Consider the following 22,940-nt stretch of genomic DNA (forward strand, 5'->3'; position numbering starts at 1 on the left):
TTTCATTTCTATTCAATGTAAAACTTCGACTCACAGATTCTAGGTCGTTCTAAATATAATGACATGAATAACTTTTTGTCTAATTTAATCTTAGGTTGTGTGATCGTCAAGAGTGCATAGTTAGACTTCTGGACAGGAAAATGGTGGAGAAAAAAAGGAACATAATTCGAAGGCAGACCAATGAATTATAGTAAGCTTTCTGATTGTTCAAGGGTGTGTCTTTATTATTGCACACATTTCAAATAAAAGTACACATTTAAAATAACACAATATAGCAAGTGAGAGAGGAAGAGAAGGAAAGACTTAGCTAGTCTTCAAAAATGGGATTTCTTCTGCAATGAATCCACAAATAGAAAAGCCTGTAATGCTATCTCTCGTGAGTATATACAACACTAGGCAAAAATCCATCACCCCAAAGTAATATCTCTCTTAAAGAAAACAAAGACAATTTTCTTTGTTAGCAAGCCTAATCACACTTTCTCATTATTCTGAGTGCCAATTCTTGTAGCTCACCCAAGTCATTGCTGTGTGATCTTTTCCAAGAACAAGCTTGGAATGAGAAATCATCTCCGTTTTGTGCATCTTGCATGCTCATTCCATCATTTATATTGCTGCTGTAATCAATTGAGTCAAGCGAGCTCTGAGGAGAAATAGGGTTATTCATGGAAGTGGGACGAAACGGATTGAATGCTTGTCCAACATTCTCTGACCAATGATTCTCCATGTTTCTGTACACCATCTGGTTCTGATCCAGCAGTGCCTTCATTTCCACTAGTTGTGCCTGCAAGCTTGCTACCTACACAAAAACTAATTGTCTAAATTGAACCAAAAACATCCAAGATAACTGGGAAATTTGTTTATATCCACATCCCCATTTGCATACATTTTTCATAATGCTGAAAACAAAAATCATGTAACATTTCTAAAACATGAAAACGTAGAGAGAAACAATGTAATCTGTATAATGTATAACTGTACCTGTTGTTGCAAGGCGAATATATGGGAGACACAACCGTAAACAGGGTCTCTGATGCGAGCTTGGGCTTCGTAAGCGATTGTGAGCATTGCCTCAAAACGATCGTTTTCTGGTATACGCAAGAGCAACTTGGAAACGTTGCTAGCCCCGAAAACCTTATGAATGGTTGCGAATCTAGCAGCTCCTTGTTCGGAGCAAAAGTAGGGTGCAAAGATGCAGTCTGCGGCACATTTTCTTCGCAGGAACTTGCATGCCCCACAGGGAGATCCAAAGGAAGAAGAAGAAGAAGCAGTAGCAGTGTCGTTTGCAGTTGTTGCAGAAGCCATAGCGCACGTGCGTGTGGATGGTTTAGAATAATGGAAGTGTAATAATATTGTTATTATTGTGTGTAGTGTGCGTGTGAGGTGAAAGAAGTGAAGGAAATTTTTGAGGCACACACACGGGTAGACTAGGAAATGGTGCAGAAATGTGGGGATTTATTTATGGTGAAGAGAGGAGAAGGAAATGGAAATGGCTATGGTTGTGGGACATGAGTGGGAATAAGAGACAGAAAGGAGGGAAATTGTCTTGTAACAGATGTGAATGGTCGACATGGGAGGCACATGTGTAGGGTTCTAAGGGAACATTTCTCAATCATACACCCAACAGGAGACTAGTTTTTCAAATCATCTTTAGCTGAGTTATTTTGACTCTAAATTAACCCTAATGCTTCTTACTACACAGCGTCAAGGCTATCTCTTTAGGTCAAATCTATATATCTTACACGTTCAACTTCGTTTTTTTAGTATTACTTTTTATAGTATTAAGTTTAATACTGTATAAACTAAATTATCAATTTCTTTAATCCTGATAAATAGGCAGTTATCTTAGAATTGCTATGGAGATAATAATGAGAAAAAGATCCATATACTAATAATTTGATATCCCATTCAACGTTTAATAGTGTACCATACGGACCCACGTGGATATCAACCCACCGGTTGACGTTTCTTTAATTTTTTTACTGATAATATTGCTGGACAACTTAGATAAACACCACTGTACACCATTCTACTCGACCATTCATTCTTTCACTCGGGTGAGTAACAACTATGTACCGAACGGACCGGGCGGTCCAAAGAGTAGCGCCGACACCCACCTAACCGGACGGTTGCACAAGATCGACCGATAGATAAGCTGGGTCATTAAGACTAGGATTAAGGTAAATAGTGATTAGAGTCATTGGGCTAGAATTGGACCGTGATTAACTTTTCACTAATCCCAAGCCCATGGCGAAAACTATAAATACAGGTAAGAGGTAAGTGGTAGATAAGTTTCATTCACTTTCACTACACATTTATTACTACTCTATTGAATTGCCGAACGGTTTGAACCTTTGACAAGTTCCCTCCCGGACGCAGGAACGAGAGAACGAAGCTTGGAGACGGCAAGAAGACAAATTATGAAAGAATTTGGTGACTCAGCCCCAATAACCGAAACAAATAATATAATATAATATTAGGTAAAAAAGTAATTTAAAATCAAAATTCACTTGGTTAAAAAGAAAAAGACATTTATGTATCTTATTTATTTAGTTAGTTAAAGTTCTTCAGATGTGATGTTATTTGTTGATATACTGGCGTGTGCTTAAATTGAATTTCATGATTAACTATTACGCGGTTAGTTGAATTTCAGAATTGGTCATGCCTTGTAAATTTTTGTTTATTTTTCCGCCGAACGCCGCACCTAGATGCTGCCACCTGCCGGTAAAGTCTTCCGACAACGTCCTACTTACTCCGTCATTCAATGTTTTTTAATGTCTTATGTCGGTTCAAGATAACATTTAAATAACAACATGAAAACAAAGTTACCTAATAAGATCTACAGATTTATTTTAGTTAGACTAAACAATATCCATTAATCGTGTAAAATCAATAAAATTGCCAATTCCATAGAAGTATATGCACAAAACAGTATAGCTGTTTTAAACTAACACACCACGTTAATTTTTGACTACTTTTTTTATTGAGTATTTTTCATGATTATAACATGACTTTATTGAGTTTAGTTTTATTTCAGCTAGCTTAAGTACCAAAATTTGTTTACAAATAGGATATTTAACTGGCGCACTCATTTCACTCTTCTGACTTTCTGTCTGGAAAACTAGATTCTTTAAAAGGTTTCTAACTAAAATCAAGAACTAGTCCCTGTTTTAACTGTGTCATAATTAGAATATTATGAAATAATATTCTTAATGAATCAAATTCGTATATGAAATAATATTTAATTTATTTAAATTTAAAGGTAATAGTAATTTTAAAAGTAATAAAAGTCTGTACTAGTTTAGAATGAAAAAATAAAGAAAAATCTTACTTTAAAAAAGTGAGTATCCAAAATTTATAATATATGAATAAATTTAAATTAAAGTATTATTAAATAATTATTTTTCTTAAAAGTTGCTTTAAAGTTAAAACTTAAAATAATATATAATTGAGAATACCACCGTCCAATAACCCAACTTTATATGAACATAAATGGTCGTTGGGTTTCGTATTTATTGTCCTTAATCCAAATCAAGGATAATTAATGATTACAAAAAGTTATAACCCTACACTATATTGCTAAGAGAGATCAAGTTGTAAGTGCACTAATTAATTAATTATTTGAGGCATGTGAAGAACATAAACGGAAAAGTAGTGTTAGTATTTCTTGCTCAAATTTCATTTCATTTGACATTTGAGGCATCTCAATGGCTTCAAAAGTAAAATTGCATGCTTCTCTATTCACGAGACAGGGTAAACAGAGAAATATAGTTTAAATTTGAAAAGTAAGCTAGCTATCACGTACCACTTTAGATTAAAATCACGTATACCTGTAATCAAAGTTGAAGTTGAGGTTTTAATGATTTCATGTGATTTGATTCCTTAGGTGAAGTTTCCAGAATATGGTATGGCATAGAATGCGGAAGCAAGAGAGGCTCACAACCTTAGATAGTGATAAGAAAGGTTATATCGATTTTTAGAGAAAGTAGAAAGGTTTCATGAGTTGTTATAGTTTTGATTTTAAGATGAGTAGTATGGACAACTTAATATTATTTATGGGAGATTTTGGAAGGATTAGCTGGTTATAAATTATCACGAAATGTTTTTCTACCCTAAATCCATATATAATAATATTAAATGGTTAACTGGAGTGAAATTTAGAATCATTTTAAGAACTCCAATCCAAATAATTTTTAAACTTCATATTCACCCAAATTAAGAGCTTATGAGTTTTTTTTCCTGAAATAAGAATTTAAAAGAGTGGTCAAAATTAGTCTTGTCAAAATGGGTTGAAACGCGTGAACCAACACAGTTCACCACGAGTTTGAGCCGGGTTGGGTTTGAAAAAAATACAAAAATTTTTATGCGAGCTAATTTTGACTCGGCTCACACGGGTTGAACCCGTGGTGGGTCGGATTGGCTCATCAACCCACTTATTTTTTTAATTAAATCAAATGAATTAAATTAATTATTTAAATCCTATTTTTTTATTGAAATCAAGTTAATTAAATTAATTATTCAAACCGCACAACCTTTAGAGCCTTTCGCGTTGTTGTCTTTCCAAAAGTTCCCCTCTACAAATAAAATCCTAAGATTATAGATTGGATAATATTATATAGAGCTGTCAAAACGGGTCACTTGGCCCGACCCGGTCCAGTCCACCACGGGTTGATCACCTAGTGAGCAAACCCAACCCGACTCATTTATTAGTGAGCCAGAAAAATTCGAATTCGGCCCGACCCACGACGGGTTGGTGGGTAAATGGGTTGGCTCACTTAATTACAATTTTTTTTAAATAAAAAAAATTACAAACTTTCTATAATTCAAATCTAAACAAATTTCACTCCCAAATTTCACTCTCAACATGAGTGTTTAATTAATTTTGAAAATAAGGAACTTAAATAATTTTTTCAAGCAAAAACAAAATAATAAATATTTTTTTATAAAATTAAAATTAAATTTTAATAAAATAAAATTAGGTAGGTGGGTTGGTAGGCCAACCCGGTCCACCACGGGTTCAACCCGCATGAGCCGAGTTTAAATGAGCCCGGTTTAAATCTGACCCGCATAAAAAAATATAATTTTTTCAAACCCAACTCGGCTCAAACCCGTGGTAGGCCGGGTTGACCAGCGGGTTGTGACCCATTTTGACAGCACTAATATTATAGATGGAGATAAAGAAGAAGATGCTTCAAGAGAGCATAATAATATGGAATTATCCATTCAGGACTCTAATTTAATAGATGGATAATATTATAGATTGGATAATTCAGGAATATATCATTTGTTTTATCTTTTTTTAAACATATTTACAAGCATGACAGTTTTATCTTGTGCTATATATTTTTGTTAACGACTATATGTAGTTTCTTGGTCAAACGGTTGTGTATGTCTCATTAAATTAAATTGGCAAAATTTTATACTTGATAGCTTAGAATATATATAACAACATATTTCTTTTGTTTCATTTTCTTTTATATCAATTGGTCCAATTATTATTGTTTCAATTTGATCGATCAAAATAACATGTTATAAAAATTTCAGAAGAAGAGGGTGAAAAAAAACTTAATTAAGTGAGCAAATGAGCCAACCCGCTTAACCTACCAACCCGTGGTGGGTCAGATAGGGTTCGAATTTTTTTTGGCTCGCTAATAAATGAGTCGGGTTGGCTTACTAAGTGGCCAACCCGTGGTGGGTCGGGTCGGGACGGGTTACCCGCTTTGACAGCTCTAGTCAAAATTGAGAGTATGCTCATATCATAGGTAATAGATAAAATTGAGAGTATGTTCAAATGAACTCCAAATGACTTGAAAATTTGGATGAAGGTTCAAAAAATCATGAAAACTCTTCACAAAAATTTTTAGCACAAAACTCAAAGTCTAACTATTTTAAATATTTATGCAAAGTTTGAAAAAAAAACAAAAATAAATTTCTGAAAAATAGAAAATAGCATTTTCTGGGAGATCTGAAAGGATTAACTGACTACGCGAGCTACCACGGTATCAAAAATGTTTTTCTACCCGAAATCCATATATAATATTAGAAAAATGGCTAACCGGGACATTTTAAGATCTGCAATCCAAATAATTTTTAAATTTCAGATTCACTCAAATTAAGGGCTCTTCAGATTTTTTTCTTGAAATAGGAGTTTTAAAGAGTGGCAAAAAAATATTCGCTAAGATAATAATCATATTCATGAAAATCAAAAATCACATTAAATAGTTTTTCTTATGTGTTACAGGATTGTTTTTATGTTTCTGGAATGATTTTTATGATATTTGGAATGTTTAGAAAAATGTCCAATTTTTTATAAAAAGACATACTTTAAAGAACGATTCTAACGAAAACCATAAACCTTTTAATTAATTAATTCTAATAGATCCAATTTTTTTTATTGCGTCGTATTTTTTACTTTAATTTTTAAATCGATGCCAAAACTCTACCAAAACTTCATACTTTTAATATATATCGGTTCTAACCATTGTCATAAACCCAAAGCACTAGTTGAGATTCTTGTTTCGTTATATTAAGTTAAATTATTTTCTCTTTGCGCCAAATTGTTACATTTCTATTGAATTACTGTAGCTCCTGTTATTTGTGAAGTATTTTACTACATCATTACCTACTCTAACAAATAATAATATACAATAAAACAACAAAAGTTACCCTTACTTTTGCACAACAGAAGTTAAAAGTAAGATCATATATAATATTGTGAAGTAAAGATATATATTTCAAATAAATAAATATATATATATATATATATGTATAAGTAAATAATTTTATAAAATTTATTTTTATTATTAAATATTGTTAGAAAATTGCCCGTGACTAGTTAATATTAATATAAATAGGTAAATTTCTACCATGGATAAAATTTATAGACCGAGTAAATTGGACAGGAAGAGGAAGAATAATGTCAAAAGGGAAAAAAGGTAATCAACTTCCTATATTTTTACTTTTTGAGAGAATAGGTAATATAATCATAGTATAAGACGTTTGTTACTTATTTAATCTATTATGAATTTAAATATTAAAATTTTAAATTTAAATAGAAATTGGCTCAAACTATACATGTCTCTTACTGATTTAACTGTATTTTTTTGCATATGCTTTTTGAAAGAAGTATATATATGAAAAATATTTCTAATAAGTATTAGGTACGTACTGAAGGTAGTATTATTGATTTATAATATAAGTTATACAATAATATAACAGGAGAACGTCATAGCCTATATCCTCTGAACCTCTCGTGAGGTAAGGAAATACGAGGAAGCAATGAGGTGACAAAACTTGTCATCTATGTCAGATAAAGAATGTCAAAGATAGAAAGCATGGAACCACCACCTTTTCGAACTTATATGTAGACGTTGCAGCCAAATTAGGAAATTCTGTTTTCATCTTCACTGTTTCCTCGTCAATTCTTGCAGTTGTTTGAACGAGGACTCAGAAGAAATGGGAGCAAACAAAAGTGTCCACGTTGGAAGATGTTCGATTTTCTTCAAACTTCCAGTTCTCTTATTTGTCATTTTCTTTTAGTATCTAGTTGGTTAACATTGCATATCATTAAATATTAATGTACCAAGTATGCATTTTGTTCATGGCAGCAAAGCTAGACGTTGGAGTTGATTTCACAAGAAGACTGTGTAGTTCTGACATGCAGAGGTTTTTGTCGATTCTATAATGTTTTGACAGCAAGAATATACTTACTAGTTTTTTTTATGTTTTTCTTTTTATCAGATCATATATTATGTTATTTTTTTTTCTAAGTGTATATTACGTGTTGATGAACATTTTTGTGTATATATATGATATTTCTATCTTGTGATGGTGTTTTCATGAACAGGCTGTCAAGATGTCTGTTTTCTATGGCTACTGGCAGGTACAAGTTTGGTTTGATTTCTAAATTTGTACTCGCAGTGACATCAAATTGGGTATATGTTTGTGTAGATATAACCAAAATTTCTTTGATGGCAGCCTTCGCTTGAAGCAGCCTGGCCTAATTTATTACAGTGATTTGCTAGATATGTCGTGGCACAAAGGGCTGCATGATTCAGACCTATTGGTCACGTATAGGTACCATAGACCTCGACATATTGGTCCTCCCTCCCTCACCATTAAGGTTTGTACTTGTTGATTATTTTTTCATAATTAACTAATCTTTCTATAAATTTTAGTAGCACAAAGTAAGAAAGTGTCTATTTTACTTTGTAAAATGTTTTTTTTTGTAACATAATATTTTCTTAGAGATGTATATTGTCGATTAAGCTTTTTTCATCATATGTTTGTGAGATACTTGCTAACCTTGAGGTGGTTTTTCTTTTCACCGTAACACAATGGCAATGTTTTTTCTTTATAGCATTCAGTTTCACCCGAGCTAAGAATCCATGGAATTCCCATGAACAGTTTTCGCCATTCCCAAAGTCAAGGTGTAAGATTGTCCGAGTTGTCGATTGGGTTTGATTATGTCGAGCCTTCTGAATCTGATTCGACCAAAGGCAAAGCAACAGGTGTATACTTTAAGGTTGGAGGGTTAGTTAATACTTGTTTTCGTTCATTCCGATTCTTACCTTGCAATATCGTATCATGCATGCGTTTCTCTAACGTAGAGAATATTGTCTGTCATCTTTGTTGGGTTTGATCAATTGTGCAGCGTTTTCACTTTTCACACGATGGAGGCCGCTCTATAAGTACAGACCGAGATGGTTTTCAACTGACTCGAAGGTTGCTGAGATTTGTTGTTTCAGACCTCACAAAATTTACCTGTTTCAATAATTTTGACTTACCACGTCTTCTTGAATTCCTCGTAGTGGAAGTCCATCTGATAACGTGATAGCTGTTAGTCAAGAATCTCGATTTCAAGAGGAAAATGATAACAGTTTTACTAATGTAAGTAATTAATTTTATCCAAACTGAGAAATTAAATCTTCCTTATTCAATCTTGTGACCATTATTTGTGTGCAGTTTAGTGTCCAAATGGAACTAGGAACTGCAATTCCACCAACCTTGTTGACCTACTATCGGTTTGAAGTTACTGCAGCAAGAGGAATCAAACTTGGACCAGCATTGTTCTTCTCACGGTGAGTTCTTGTTTTTGTTCAGTATATGCATTCCTTCCTTGGCACTAGGTAACCTGCATCAGTTTTGCAATATATATTGTGACAGGATGAGTGGTGGAACAGTTAAGGGATCCTTTGCTCCATATCAAGCATTTGCAATCGGTGGTCCCAGTAGTGTGCGAGGCTATGGTGAAGGTGCCGTTGGCGTTGGACAATCGTGTCTGCTATCCACAACTGAATTGTCAATCCCATTGGTATAACATTCATTGCTCGGCTTCAGTCACACAGATAAATTATACCTCTTCTATGTATTTGTCTATTTGCAAGAAGCATATTTTCCTCGATACTAATGGCTCTATTATATAAATGGTATGGTAGTATTAAAGTATAATGCAAGTTTTAGAAGAATATAGAAAATCCTAAAATAAAAGTACTAAAATGTGATAAAAGTTCGAGAATATCGTAGAAAAACCTAAGATAAAAAGAAAAAATCAAGAACATTCTACGTAGATAACAATCTAGAACATTCCATACAAGTTATGGAAAACATGTTCTAGAATAATCTGATGGGGGAAGGGCAAAAAGTTTAACAACTTAGAAAAAAGTAATGACACAGCGGAAATTCAGTCCCCTTCTTGTGAGAATATGTGAGGAACACAAAACAAATAGAACAAAAATAGAATCCAAAGTACAAAGAGACACCAACAATTTTTAATGTGGAAAACCCCTCAATGCAAGGGTAAAAATCACGAGTCATCCAGACCAAAGAAAAATTCACTACGATCAATAATAGGGTACAAAAGAGTCTCCAATAATAACACCAAAGGATGTGTTCAATAAGCCAATTTAATTAAGCACAAAATGCTTACAAATGAGAACAAAAAAGATGAAAATTCTCCAAAATAGAGCTGTTGGTAAGGGACCGATTTCTCCCAATATAGACTTCCGATTGACAATCCGAACAGTCAGAATGAAGAATCATATGTCTGGAACCTACTGTCCAAAAATCAGCTCGCTCCAACGGTTAATGACTTCACAGCGACGAAAACACCAATGCAGGTTTAGGGTTATGCGGGAATAGCTTTCTCTCTCATCTTTTTCTCTCACTTGACTTTTGCCTCTCTTCAAATGACTCATGTGCTCTACTAATCTGACTCATCTCTATTTAACTTAGTGAGACATAAAGGTCCACATTATTTGGGCTTATTCTCCACATAGGAAGGGAGCCCAATAACCCAACAAATCTGCCCCTCACGACTATGTGGAGATATCCGCCAAACCGGCGATCTCACAACAAACTTCAAACTTTCCTCTTGACAATGTCTTGGTCATCATATCAGCACCATTATCATCTGTATGAACCTTCACTAATTCCAACAACCTAACATCCAAAACATCACGCATCCAATGATACCTCACATCAATATGTTTGGATTTAGAATGAAAAGTTGGATTCTTACCAAGATGAATAGCACTTTGACTGTCACAATACAACAAGTATTTCCCTTGCACAAAACCAAGCTCCTGCAAGAATTTCTTCTCCCATAACAACTCCTTACATACTTTAGTAAGTGCAATGAATTATGCCTCAGTAGTAGACAACGCTACATACTTTTGCAACTTTGATTGCCAAGCCAAGGCTCCCCCTGCAAACTGAATCAAATAGCATGAAGTAGACTTTCTGGAATCAATGTCTTCAGCCATATCTGAATCTGAGTAACCCACAAAAGGCTTATCACCTCCAAAACAAAGCCTCAAACCACTAGTACCATGAAGATACCTCAAAATCCATTTCATAGCATTTCAATGCTCTCTACTTGGATTTGACAGAAATCTGTTGATTGTACCAACAACATGTGCAATATCAGGCCTTGTACATACCATTGCATACATCAAACTACCCACCACAAAAGCATAAGGAACTTTGCTCATATTCGTCTTCTTAGCTTCATTTTAAGGACTTTATTTAACACTCAACTTAAAATGAGTAGCAAGAGGAGTACTTACAACTTTAGCATTTTCCATTTGGAATCTTTGCAACACCTTCTGAATGTAGTGCTCCTGTGATAGCCAAAGTTTCTTCTCTTTTATATCATGAGTGATACTTATACCAAGAATCTTCTTAGCAGCTCCCATGTCTTTCATGGCAAATGACTCGCCCAGTTACTTCTTCAACCTGTCAATTTTGGATACATCTTTCCCACAATAAGCATGACATCAACATATAACAACAGTATAATGAAATCATTCTCAGAAAATTTCCTGACAAAGACACAATGGTCAGAAGTAGTCTTCTTGTAGCCTTGCTCACACATAACTGACTCAAACTTGTTATATCACTGTCTCGGAGCCTGCTTCAAACCATATAGGCTTTTTCGTAGCCTACACACATAGTCTTCCTGGCCTTCAACAAGAAAACCATCTGGTTGCTTCATGTAAATCTCTTCCTCCAAATCACCATAAAGGAAAGTTGTCTTCACATCCATCTGCTCAACCTCCAAATCTAGAGTAGCAGCTAAACTTAACACAGTTCTAATGGATGTCATCCTTACCACATGCGAGAAAATCTCATTGAAGTCAACACCCTTTCTTTGTCTAAAGCCTTTCAACACTAATCTGTCTTTATATCTGGTAGATGTAGAATTGCTCTCTTGCTTCACCTTGAAAATCCACCTGTTCTCTAAGGCTCTCTTACCCTTAAGAAACTTCACCAAGTCATAAGTGTGATTATCATGCAGAGATTTCATCTCATCCTACATTACATCTAACCACTTTTGCTTTTCTTCACTTTCAATGGCCTCCTCATAACATTCAGGTTCTCCCTCATTAGTGAATATCACATACTCATTGTTTGAGTATTTCTTAGAAGGTTGTTTTGGCCTATCAGATCTTCTGGGTTGAGCTTCTAGTAACTCAGGTACATCACCAAGACTCTCATCTAGTGACACATCATGTTCCTCTTCATCAACATTATCAATAGGAACATCCAAGTCATCTCCAATCTGCTTATTATCAGTATCACCATGTTGTTCATCATCATGAACATCAATATCCAAATCATTAATAAACAACCGAATTGGATCAAAATCAACCACATTACCATTTTCCTTAGGTGTAGATTTCTCCACCTTATCAATATCATCAATGGTTTGATCTTCCATGAATTGCACATCACGACTTCTAACAACTTTCTTTTCAACGGGGTCATACATCTTGTAGCCAAATTCATCCTGACCAAAACCAATGAAGATGTATTTCCTTGTCTTCACATCCAACTTGGATCTTTCATCCTTTGGAACATGAACAAATGTTTTACAACCGAAGACACACAAATGATCATAAGTAACATTCTTGCTAAACCAAATTTTGTCTGGCACCTCAGAGTTCAAAGTAACTGCAGGACTTAGATTAATAACATGCACTGATGTAAACAATGCCTCACCCCAGAAATGCTCAGGCAATTTTGCTTCAGAAAGCATACATCTATCTCTTTCAATCAATGTCCTATTCATCCTCTCTGCTAAACCATTCAACTGAGGAGTTTTGGGAGGAGTCTTCTCATGTGCAATACCATACTGTCTACAATAAGCATCAAATGGTCCACAATATTCACCACCATTGTCAATATGAATGCGCTTCAGCTTCTTGCCTGACTGTCTCTCAACCAAAGCATGGAATTGTTTAAACTTGTCCAACAATTGGTCCTTTCTCTGTAATGCATAAACCCAAAGCTTCTTGGAACAATCATTAATAAAAGTAACAAAGTAAAGTGCACCACTAAACGACTTTACCTTCAATGGGCCACAAACATCAGAATGCACCAATTCAAGCAACTCTGACTTCCTGGAAGGAGGATGCTTCTTGAAGGATACTCTGGTTTGTTTACCAGCCATGCAGTGAGAATATTTCTCCAACTCTACACTCTTCAATCCTGAAATAACATCCTTTTTTGATAAGCAGTTAAGTCCTTTTTCACTGATATGCCCAAGCCTTTTGTGCCACAAAGGTGACTTCATATACACGACATTCACACTATCTTTAGCAACCAAAGCTTTTGTCCAGTAAAGCTTAGAGTTTTTCTCCCCTTTAGCCACAATCAAGTTACGTTTGGTAAGCTTCCACTTTACAGAACCAAAGTGATTATCAAATCCACCATCATCAAGTACCTGCACAGAAATCAAGTTAAAGCGAACATCTGGAGCATGTTTAACTCCTCTAAGCAACAACAGAATCCCCATGTTGGTTTGTAAGTGAACATCACCAACACCAATAACCTTAGACACCCCATCATTACCCATCTTCAATACTCCAAAATCATCAGGTGTATAAGATGTGAAGAACTCCTTCCTGGATGTAACATGCAGTGTAGCACCACTATCAATTATCCATATGCTCTCATCAGATACAAGGTTAATAGCATCATAATCACGAAGACAAACAAGGTCATCATATGTAGTAGTAGTAACACGATCATCTTCATCAGTATCTTTTTCTTTGCTTACCCTTTTTGTCTTTGCTCTCTTTCTTCAACAAAAAACAGTTCTTCTTTATATGCCCTGTTTTATGACAATAATGACACTCCACATTCTTGTACCGAGACCTGGACTTGCTCCTGCTTTTATCTCTACCACTATTTTGTTCTTTCTTCTTGTTTCTCCCCCTATTCTTTGTAATAAGCACTTCTGAATGAGATGAAGTACCATGTGTCTTCCTTCTCATCTCCTCATTAAGAGCACCACTATTTTCCATTTGCAAAGAAATATCACCATTAGGGGTAGCACTTATCATGGAAACCCGAAATGTCTCCCATGAATTCGGTAAAGAGTTTAATAGGAATAAGTCCAATAGATCATAATCAAATTTTATACCCACTCCTGCTAATTGATCATAGCGTCCTTGAAATTCACTCAAGTGATTTGAAACAGGAGTTCCTTCCTTGTACTTCAACTCCACAAAATTTTTCAACAAGTACAATTTATTAGTCCCTGACTTAGAGGCATACAAGGACTCAAGCTTATCCCATAGGCTTCTCGCATGTGTCTCATTGGCAACAAAATTATACACATTATCATCAACAAACTGCCTGATAAATCCACATACATGTTGATGTTCAAAATCCCATTCTTCATCTAACTTGGATTCCGGCTTATTGGAAGCAAAAACAGGAAGATGCAAATTTTTCACAAATAGCAAGTCCTTCATCTTGCCTTTCCATAGGTGATAATTTTCATTCAAAGGAATCAATTTTGTATGTGCCTCCATCATTCACACAAACTAAACAGTCCCTTAACAAAAGAGTTCTGATGCCACTCTGATGGGGAAGGGCCAAAAAATATAACAACTTAGAAAAAAGTAATGACGCAGCGGAAATTCAATCCCCCTTCTTGTGAGAATCTGTGAGGAGTACCAAACAAATAGAACAAAAATAGAATCCAAAGTACAAAGAGACACCAACAATTTTTAACGTAGAAAATCCCTCAATGCAAGGGTAAAAGCCATGACTCGTCCAGACCAAAGAAAAATCCACTATGATAAATAATAGTGTACAAAAGAGTCTCCAATAATAACACCAAATGATGTGTTCAATAAAACAATTTAAATAAGCACAAATGCTTACATATGAAAACAAAGAAGATGAAAATTCTCCAAAACATGGCTGCTGGTGCGGGACTGATTTCTCCCAATCTAGACCTCCGATTGACGATCCGAACATTCACAATGAAGAACCATATGTCTGGAACCTACTGTCCAAAAATTTGCTCGATCCAACGGTTAACGACTTCACAGCGACGAAAGCACTAGTGCAGGTTTAGGATTATGCGGGAATAGCTTTCTCTCTTCTTTTTCTCTCACTTGGCTTTTGCCTCTCTTTAAATGACTCTCATGTGCCCTACTAATATGACTCATCTCTATTTAACCTAGTGAGACATAAAGGTTCACATTATTTGGACCTATTCTCCACATAGGAAGGGAGCCCAATAACCCAACAAAATCTATGGGTCTATAAATACTCATTTACTCTACTAAGACAACATCTACCACAACTAAGACAACTGCAACACATTCTATTATCTCCACATGTTTTCTACTTTGCATTATCTCTACTTTTTCTTTACCCTATAAATTATTCCTTTCACAGCCTCAAAATACTAACAATGTTAGCAGAGCTATGTTCAGTCATCTACTAGGCAAAGATAAAAATGTTCAAATATTTCAAACAAAACTATAAATTCATTCTATACTATTTGCAAAATATTTTCTCAACTTATGGCTACTACCTCAAACATTATCAATTCCAGTACCTATTTTTTCACAGGAGAAAATTATAATTTTTGGAGTGTCAAAATGAAGACATTCTTCCACTCTCAAGATTTATGGGACAATATAAAAGAGAAATACACTATTCCATAAGACACTTCCATTCTTACTGCAGCTTAGGAGAAGGAGTTGAAGGAAAACAAGCAAAAGGATTCAAGGGCTTTATTTGATCTTCAACAAGTAATTGATGACACAATTTTTCCAAGGATAATTGGTGCCACAAGTGCAGAGCATGCTTGGAACATAATACAAGAGGAGTTTCAAGGAAGTGATGAAGTACGCAATGTTAAACTTCATCCTCTAAGATGAGAGTTTGAATTAATAGAATAAAAGAATCTGAGACCATTAAAGACTACTATTCTAAAATAAAAGAAATAATCAGTAAGATGAGAGCCTATGGGGAAAATATTCTTCACAAAAAAAATCGTTGAGAAAATTTTAATTTCTATTCCACAAAAATATGATGGAACCGCAACCGTGATTGAACAAACAAAAGATTTAGCTACACTGTGAGTAACACAACTAATGGGCTCCCTTGAAACTTATGAACAAAGATTGAAAAGACATAAAGAAGACTCGGTCAAAAATGTCTTTCAATCAAAACTGAAGTTACAGTCTTAGAATAAAGAATATGAAGAAAATAAAAGTAGAGTAGAAATTTCTAGAAAAAAAAAGAAAATTCTAGAAGCTTCTCTATACCGTAATTTTGTTTGTTCAATCACGTTACTATTGCATCATATTTTTAAGGAATAGAAAATAAAATTTTCTAAACTATTTTTTTGTCAAGAATATTTTTCCAATAGGGTCTCATCTAACTAATTATTTCTTTTATTCTAGAATAGTAGTCTTTAATAGTCTCATATTCTTTCATTCTTATTAATTCAAACTCTCATCTTAGAGAATGAAGTTTAACATTGTGTATACCTGGTCACTTCCTTTAAACTCCTTTTGTATTGTGTTCCAAGATTGTTTTGCACTTGTGACATCAATTATTCTTGAAAAATTGTGTCATCAACGACTTGTTGAACAAAAAATAAAGTCTTTGAATCCTTCTGCTTGTTTTCCTTCAACTCCTTCTTTTGAGTTATAGTAAGAGTGAAAGTGTCTTCTGGAATTGGAATAGTGAATCCCTCTTCTATATTAATATCTTATAAATCTTGAGAGCAAAAGAATGTCTTCATTTTAACATTCCAAAAATCATAATTTTTTACTATGAAAATAGGTACTAGAATTTATGATGTTTTATTGGTAGTAGTCATAAGTTTGGAAAATATTTTGGAAGTAGTATAGAATGAAGATATGACTTTTGTGTTTAACATAGTTGAAATTTTTTATCTATGCCTAGTAAATCACTCAACTTAGCTTTGGTACCACTATTAGTATTTTGAGGTTATGAAAGGAATAGTTGAAGAGGTAGAAAAAATATGGAAATAGTGAAATGTGAAAATAGTAGTTGGAAGAAATGTATTTTATTGTTGTCTTAAGCACAATTTATGTGGAATTATCTAAATTTTTACCAACAATGTTCTTTCTTATCTTAAACTTTTCTACAATATTTTTAGAATTTACATTAATTTCAATACTTTTAAGATTTTTTGTATTCTTTTAAAGTTTGCATCAGAATTTAATATACATACATGTTTAGTTTATAAGATCCCCATGACTCATTTTTAAACATTTCTACCGATTATTGTTTGCTTATTAATCACCTTTTTCTACACTATTTGCAGAGCAAGAAACTAACAGGTGTTATCTTCCTGGACTGTGGGTCTGACCTGTGGAGTAGTGATAAAGTTCCAAGTGAGTTTCCTTAATCATTCAGAAATCCAACCTCCAAGTTTATCAACGCAAAAGTTTGGCCACAATAAGCCATGTTAGCATTCTTAGTAGCCTTTCGTTCTGTTTTGACCATTTAAAATTCTATCTCCAAACAAGACAAGATTGTATTCCTATCTCTATTGGATACTAATTAAGTTAATCTTTTTCTTGTCCCTCACCTTTGCCATTACCATGACTTGTTTAACTCTTAAGATGTGTAACCGGTGTATAGCAGGCACGTAGCAGGTGTAGCAGTGATATAGTGATAGAGGTCTCAGGTTTTAGATTAACCAATGCAATATTGTTATTCTACTTCAGGTCTTAGATTAATCGATATATATAACGTTATACGCTTCAGTTCTCACGTAGGAGAAACCTATAACGTAACCGAAGCCTATACCGTGAGTTAAAAATCACATTTTTTTTACTAGTGATTGTTACTTTTAATTGCAGATAATCCGAGAGAGAGACATGGTAAGCCAGGATTTGGGTATGGAATTGGGGTTGGCATTCGATTCAAAACCCTCTTGGCTCAGATACAAGTTGATTATGCTATTAATGCCTTTCAAGAAGGAACTGCATATTTCGGAATTAGCGATTTGCTACTATAAAAGCTGACACTGCTTAATTTGGCAGTTTTTGTCTAGGCTTCTTCAATTTTCAATTTCATCATAAAAGGTGATACAAATAGACATGTCAAAATCCCTCTACACACCATTCCTATGGATTTTCAATGGCTTAATTACCTACTTAGTCCCCATGTTATGAGGTAATTTTCTGTTTAGTACCCGGTTTTAAAAATGTAGGCATTTGGTACCTATCTTTTGAAATTTGTATCAATTCAATCCTATCCAGTTAACGGCGTTATAATTGATGCGAGAAATTAAGGACGTTAATGAAGATGCATTCAAACATTTGATAGCTATTCCACCCAGGCTATCATTAACGTCCTTAATTTCTCGCATCAATTATAACGCCGTTAACTGGATAGGATTGAATTGATACAAATTTCAAAACATAGGTATCAAATGCCTACATTTTTAAAACTGGGTACTAAACAGAAAATTACCTCCTAACATGGGGACTAAGTAGGTAATTAAGCCATTTTCAATCTAGTTAGGTGAAAAAATATATTTCAATTTTTTAAATATAGATCAAAGTTTATTTAAAACCTAAAAGTTAATCTGGTTCAAGATTGTTTGATAATCTGGTTCAAAATTGGTTGATTGGTATATACTGCGGACAATTCTTTATAATTTTTTTATTAGTGTTTCATCACTTATTTATCAATTATGTAGATTGATATTTTTTTAAAAAAATTATAATGTTATTCATGAATGACTTTTTCTAATGATGTAAGCTGACACTTTACATTTTAATTAGTATTTTTATGATAGTGTTTGATAAAATAAGTATTATATTTGTACTATTAGAACTAAATAAATTCAATCAATTCATTTATATATTATAATAAATATGTAAAATAAATTAAAAAAATTAAAATATATTTCAGTTATAAGAATCTATATAGAGTATTAAACAAGAATATAATACTTAGAAGTAAAATTTGTTTAAATACAAATAACATTTTGATAGAATGAAAACATAATCCACTTAAATTTTGAGTTAAATATTAATGTTTAAGATTGAATATCCAAACATGTTTAGTCACTAAGTCTTTGACGTAATAAATAATCTAAAATATTAATATAACGCTCTAAATGTCATGAAATAATATATAATTATCTAATATGTAAAACGTTTAATGCATAAACATTCAAGGTGTCACATGATCATTTAAAAATATGAAACAAACAAGACAGTACAAAAGTTTTGTAAACTGTCACTAAATTGCTATTCCAGGGGTTACTAAAAACTCCAGGTAATCTAGCTACATTGACTCTTCCAAGAAAATAACAAACCGCATAAAACACTGTTAACAAGGTTAAACCCCATAGATGCAAAATATAACCCTAACAAAAACATTTATTTTTATAATGATTATTTCCTTTTCAACATGTTTTTTAGCGTTTAAATAGAATACTTAGTTTCAAACATGTGTTTCTTTGGTGATTATAAGACTCGCCATATATAAGAAATTTCTGATCTTTTAAAATTTTATTTTTTATAATTTTCATATTAAGTATTAAGAATATTTGTGAGAACATTAAAAATTATTCATAAGGTATATTGGTAAAATGCGTGATTATGTTAGAAGTATATATATGGAAAAAGAGTAGAAGTTAAATAGTCTATTTATATATATATATAATTTGGACATCTAGTTTTAAATTTATAAAAACATATTAAATTTAAGTGCACACTTTACGACAATATTAAGTTTTAATGGATAGTGAGAATTTCAACTTTTTTATTGTGAAACTGTTTTTGGAACCAAGATTAGGAGAAAAAACAAGATCCACCTTCCATTTTCTGAGCCTGGAAACAAGGGGAAAAAATGAACAGTAGTTGTCTACAGTATTTATGGTAGAAACTGTGTGTTTTCAAAACACTAGTTGTACATTGACACCTCAATGGTCTCAGTCTTACTGATAACAAAAGCGTAATTAATTACATTACAGTGTTTACAGTAACAGACCTCGCATCGTATATAAACCTCTCATTCACTCTTTTCTTTCTACCTCACTTTTTCTCCGCTTAATATCGAGTTTTTGTTTGAAGACATAGAGGTTCTCGAATCTTCTTCTTCTTCGTCATCTTCCTCCTAATCCTCTTCCCTTCGTTTTCAGATCTGAATTTTCCTCATGTATTCTCTTATCGTTTTCCTTTAATTAATTATTGTTTTTATTTATTATACTTATTTCCGCCAGGAAACGGATTGGGAGAACTTGCGACGGTTTTAGAAATTTGTGATCTGCTGAGCCATGAATGCTAGAAGGTTAGTGTGAACTAAATTCATGTTCTCTCTCTTTTATATGTTCTGGAAAAAGTGTCGGTCGTTACTCGATTCGGTTACGATGGGAAATTGTTGTTAGATCCGTGAATACGACGACGTCGTAGGAGGCTTTGGATTTTCTATCTCGCGCTGGTTTGAATCGATCGATGAGTCTGGTTTATCGGTGAATTGCTGTTTGTAGCTTTGGTTCTTGTTACATATTGGAGTAGTTTTTCCTTTTGTGAATTGGTTTTGCGTTGGAGGAGGATGGAGGACTGGGGAATTTTGGATGCGTTTTAGTGTGGGTTCTTTCATTGATCTCAAAATAGACTTTTGTTATGATTCCTTCACCTTCCAATTGGAATAAGAATTGCTTTGATCCTGAGATCAGTGATGACTGAGTTATCTCTGGCGTGTAGATTCCTGTAACAAATATGAGGGGAGATGCTTTCCTAGTTTCGCATCTCGGCATATACTTCCTCGAACGAGTTACAATCCTTTGCAGTATTTTATTCGTGTTAGATGAACAATCTTTTATTTTTCTTGTCTATGTAAGTCATTATATGTGTTGGAGCCTTCGTGTGGACATTTTTGTTTGAGTCCAATTGAATGTGAGAGAAAAGATAGATTGGGTAACATATCTGTTTCCATGGATACTGGAATGGCGAATGTGGTTGCTGCTCACTGGGAATCGAATTTTATGCATGTATTCATGTGTATTCAATAAGTTATGCTGAAGTTGTGGTGGAATAATGGATATGAGTGTGCAACATAATAGAGAAAGATATTCTGCTGTTATATTTGTTTAGAAAATATCGAGTACTATTTACTTCCGAGGATAAGGGAAGTTAATAAAAGATTTTATCCCTCATTATTTGTAGAAAATTATTTCTGCTGCACTAGTCCTATCTTTTATTTGATCAGTTCTTAGGGTTATTTGGTCGCTGTTTATAATTTCATTTTTTTAGAAATGCTTTAAGTGTATGATATATCTTTCCCCCTGACACAAGCAATGCAGAGACAGCCTTTATTTCAAACTTCCTTATGATTTAATTCAATTTATGTATCTAGAATCCTTGATGCTTTATGCGCTTATGGAAACGTCATATAAGTGAAAACAATCTTGCTTGTGTATTATCTGACCATCTGGCTCATATCACCATATTGTATATTATTATTTTTTTCTGTTTCAGAGATGGCCGTAATAACAGAGTTGCACTTTTTGATGGTATTGAGGAGGGTGGCATCAGAGCATCGTCTATTTACTCAACTTCTTCCCATGAAATTGATGAACATGATAACGAACAAGCATTGGATGGATTGCAAGATAGAGTCAGTCTGCTGAAAAGAGTAAGTTTACTACTGCTTGACTGTCATGTTATCTTTTCTGTTCGAACTGAAAGGTAAATGCACGAATTGCAATCTGCCGGATTGGAATTGGAACTTTTTTTTGGAATATATATTATGCATTAAAGCTCAGAGCTCTTCCTTCGTTCGTTGCTTTAATTAATTTCATTTTTCAAGTTTTGTTATCTTTCATTCTTACACCGAATCATTGTTTGACCCATATTATTCATTACTTCTTATTCTATTACGGTGTAAATGTGCCGTTCCATTTGTGGAGTATTATAATATCTATTTGGCTCTTGTCTTCTTGAAACCCTTCATAAGAGTATTTAAAGACCTTGAATCCATATCCTGTAAATTTATTAACAATGTGCAATTTTGTGATAGTTTTAAAATCTTTTTCTTTATCAACTATAACTATAACTATAAAGTTTTAACGAGCATAGTTTCTACAGTTGTCAGGTGACATAAATGAGGAAGTGGATAGTCATAACCGGATGTTGGATCGTATGGTACGTACTAGCAATTATTGAAAATATCTGCGTTTTCTCTGCTATATCACGTTATCCGCTGGTAACCTGTTGGCATTTTATATAGGGAAACGATATGGATTCTTCGAGAGGAGTCCTCTCAGGCACTATGGATAAATTCAAAATGGTATGTGAACTGTCTTGTTTACTTTTTGTTCAATACATTTGTTGTCTTTTCCATTTCTTCTGATTCGGGATGGTGTCAGTAGATGTGGTAGGGGTATAGTGTTTTCTTCCCCTATCAGGATCCAGTATTTATTTGTGTCTTTTTTTTTTATGTTGTGTCATCTTTCAGGTATTTGAAACAAAATCCAGCCGAAGAATGTTTTCTCTTGTAGCATCCTTTGTTGTGCTTTTTCTTATAATATATTATCTTACTAGGTAATTGATCTTTCCCTCAGTTGTCAGCAATATGTTAGATCGGAAAAGAAGCTATTTGCTCTATTCCTCTAATTAGCTATACTGCGTGTAAGATGTTCCTTTGTGTTTGTATAAAGATTTTTGCGTTTCATTTTATCCACCCGGTAATGTCAATATCGCGTTTGTATACCAAAAAATATTCCTTCCTCTTTGATTTAGATTATGTACAATTCACCTATTTTATAGAAGATTCGTACTTTATTGGATGAACGTAAATATTTCCATAATTGTTGACGAAATCGGTCTAACAGGGAACTAGGCATTTGTTTGCTTATGGTATAGTCTCCTCCTAATTGACGTGTGGGCCACTCTGAATGAACTAAAACTCAGTTGAATGTGTTGAACGAACTGACCATATATTGATAACGTTCATATTTATTTAGTTTTTATATTTATACTGTTTTATGTTGAATTAGTTTCATCACTTTTTAGCTTTGATTAATGTATTCAAGTGGTTGAATCTGAACTGGAAATCTAGCAGTTCAAGATCACCGTTTGTTTTTTGGCCATGTATAGTTGTATATTGTGCTAAAGTCACTTTTGCCGTTGCCGTAT

At 33.7% G+C, this 22,940-nt stretch overlaps 3 protein-coding genes across 4 annotated transcripts; 2 read left to right on the forward strand and 1 right to left on the reverse strand.

Annotated features, from left to right (window-relative positions):
• Window positions 1-209: 209 nt before the first annotated feature.
• Window positions 210-1,405, reverse strand: LOC124819866 (LOB domain-containing protein 16-like). Its single transcript, XM_047291469.2, has 2 exons — window positions 979-1,405; window positions 210-796 (listed from the first exon to the last, which is right to left on the reverse strand). The coding sequence occupies exons 1-2, from the start codon at window positions 1,300-1,302 to the stop codon at window positions 467-469; spliced, it is 654 nt and encodes a 217-aa protein (XP_047147425.1). The 5' UTR covers window positions 1,303-1,405; the 3' UTR covers window positions 210-466.
• Window positions 1,406-6,864: 5,459 nt separating this feature from the next.
• LOC124819881 (protein SUPPRESSOR OF PPI1 LOCUS 2, chloroplastic-like) lies at window positions 6,865-17,921 on the forward strand. The gene is made up of 12 exons (XM_088097211.1): window positions 6,865-6,932; window positions 7,428-7,486; window positions 7,605-7,662; window positions 7,844-7,879; window positions 7,975-8,119; window positions 8,357-8,521; window positions 8,651-8,721; window positions 8,808-8,886; window positions 8,962-9,077; window positions 9,163-9,310; window positions 17,105-17,174; window positions 17,646-17,921. The coding sequence occupies exons 1-12, from the start codon at window positions 6,865-6,867 to the stop codon at window positions 17,801-17,803; spliced, it is 1,173 nt and encodes a 390-aa protein (XP_087953337.1). The 3' UTR covers window positions 17,804-17,921.
• Window positions 17,922-19,746: 1,825 nt separating this feature from the next.
• BS14A (BET1P/SFT1P-like protein 14A) lies at window positions 19,747-22,481 on the forward strand. 2 transcript variants are annotated; one of them, XM_047319265.2, is made up of 6 exons: window positions 19,747-19,882; window positions 20,024-20,091; window positions 21,282-21,438; window positions 21,891-21,947; window positions 22,033-22,092; window positions 22,261-22,481. In XM_047319265.2, exons 2-6 carry the CDS (start codon window positions 20,078-20,080, stop codon window positions 22,348-22,350), a joined length of 378 nt encoding a protein of 125 aa, XP_047175221.2. In that variant the 5' UTR covers window positions 19,747-19,882; window positions 20,024-20,077; the 3' UTR covers window positions 22,351-22,481. The 2 variants fall into 2 exon arrangements, with proteins under 2 accessions (XP_047175221.2, XP_087951797.1); XM_088095671.1 differs by lacking the exons at window positions 19,747-19,882; window positions 20,024-20,091 and adding an exon at window positions 20,723-20,790.
• Window positions 22,482-22,940: the final 459 nt, after the last annotated feature.

The sequence above is a fragment of the Vigna umbellata genome, chromosome 8 (assembly GCF_029865625.1).
Source record: "Vigna umbellata cultivar VRB3 chromosome 8, Vumbellata_1.0, whole genome shotgun sequence".
In the NCBI taxonomy this organism is placed as follows: Eukaryota; Viridiplantae; Streptophyta; class Magnoliopsida; order Fabales; family Fabaceae; genus Vigna; species Vigna umbellata.

What these genes read in the sequence shown, in the direction of transcription:
- LOC124819866 (XM_047291469.2), bottom strand. Translation starts at nt 1,302, where the DNA reads ATGGCTTCTGCAACAACTGCAAACGACACTGCTACTGCTTCTTCTTCT. An exon ending in TATTCGCCTTGCAACAACAG is followed by an intron (nt 797 to 978) that starts GTACAGTTATAC and finishes GTTTTTGTGTAG; the next exon opens with GTAGCAAGCTTGCAGGCACA.
- LOC124819881 (XM_088097211.1), top strand. Translation starts at nt 6,865, where the DNA reads ATGGATAAAATTTATAGACCGAGTAAATTGGACAGGAAGAGGAAGAAT. An exon ending in CCAGCATTGTTCTTCTCACG is followed by an intron (nt 9,078 to 9,162) that starts GTGAGTTCTTGT and finishes ATATTGTGACAG; the next exon opens with GATGAGTGGTGGAACAGTTA. An exon ending in GAGTAGTGATAAAGTTCCAA is followed by an intron (nt 17,175 to 17,645) that starts GTGAGTTTCCTT and finishes TTTTAATTGCAG; the next exon opens with ATAATCCGAGAGAGAGACAT.
- BS14A (XM_088095671.1), top strand. Translation starts at nt 20,738, where the DNA reads ATGGATACTGGAATGGCGAATGTGGTTGCTGCTCACTGGGAATCGAAT. An exon ending in CACTGGGAATCGAATTTTAT is followed by an intron (nt 20,791 to 21,281) that starts GCATGTATTCAT and finishes TTTCTGTTTCAG; the next exon opens with AGATGGCCGTAATAACAGAG. An exon ending in GAGTCAGTCTGCTGAAAAGA is followed by an intron (nt 21,439 to 21,890) that starts GTAAGTTTACTA and finishes TAGTTTCTACAG; the next exon opens with TTGTCAGGTGACATAAATGA.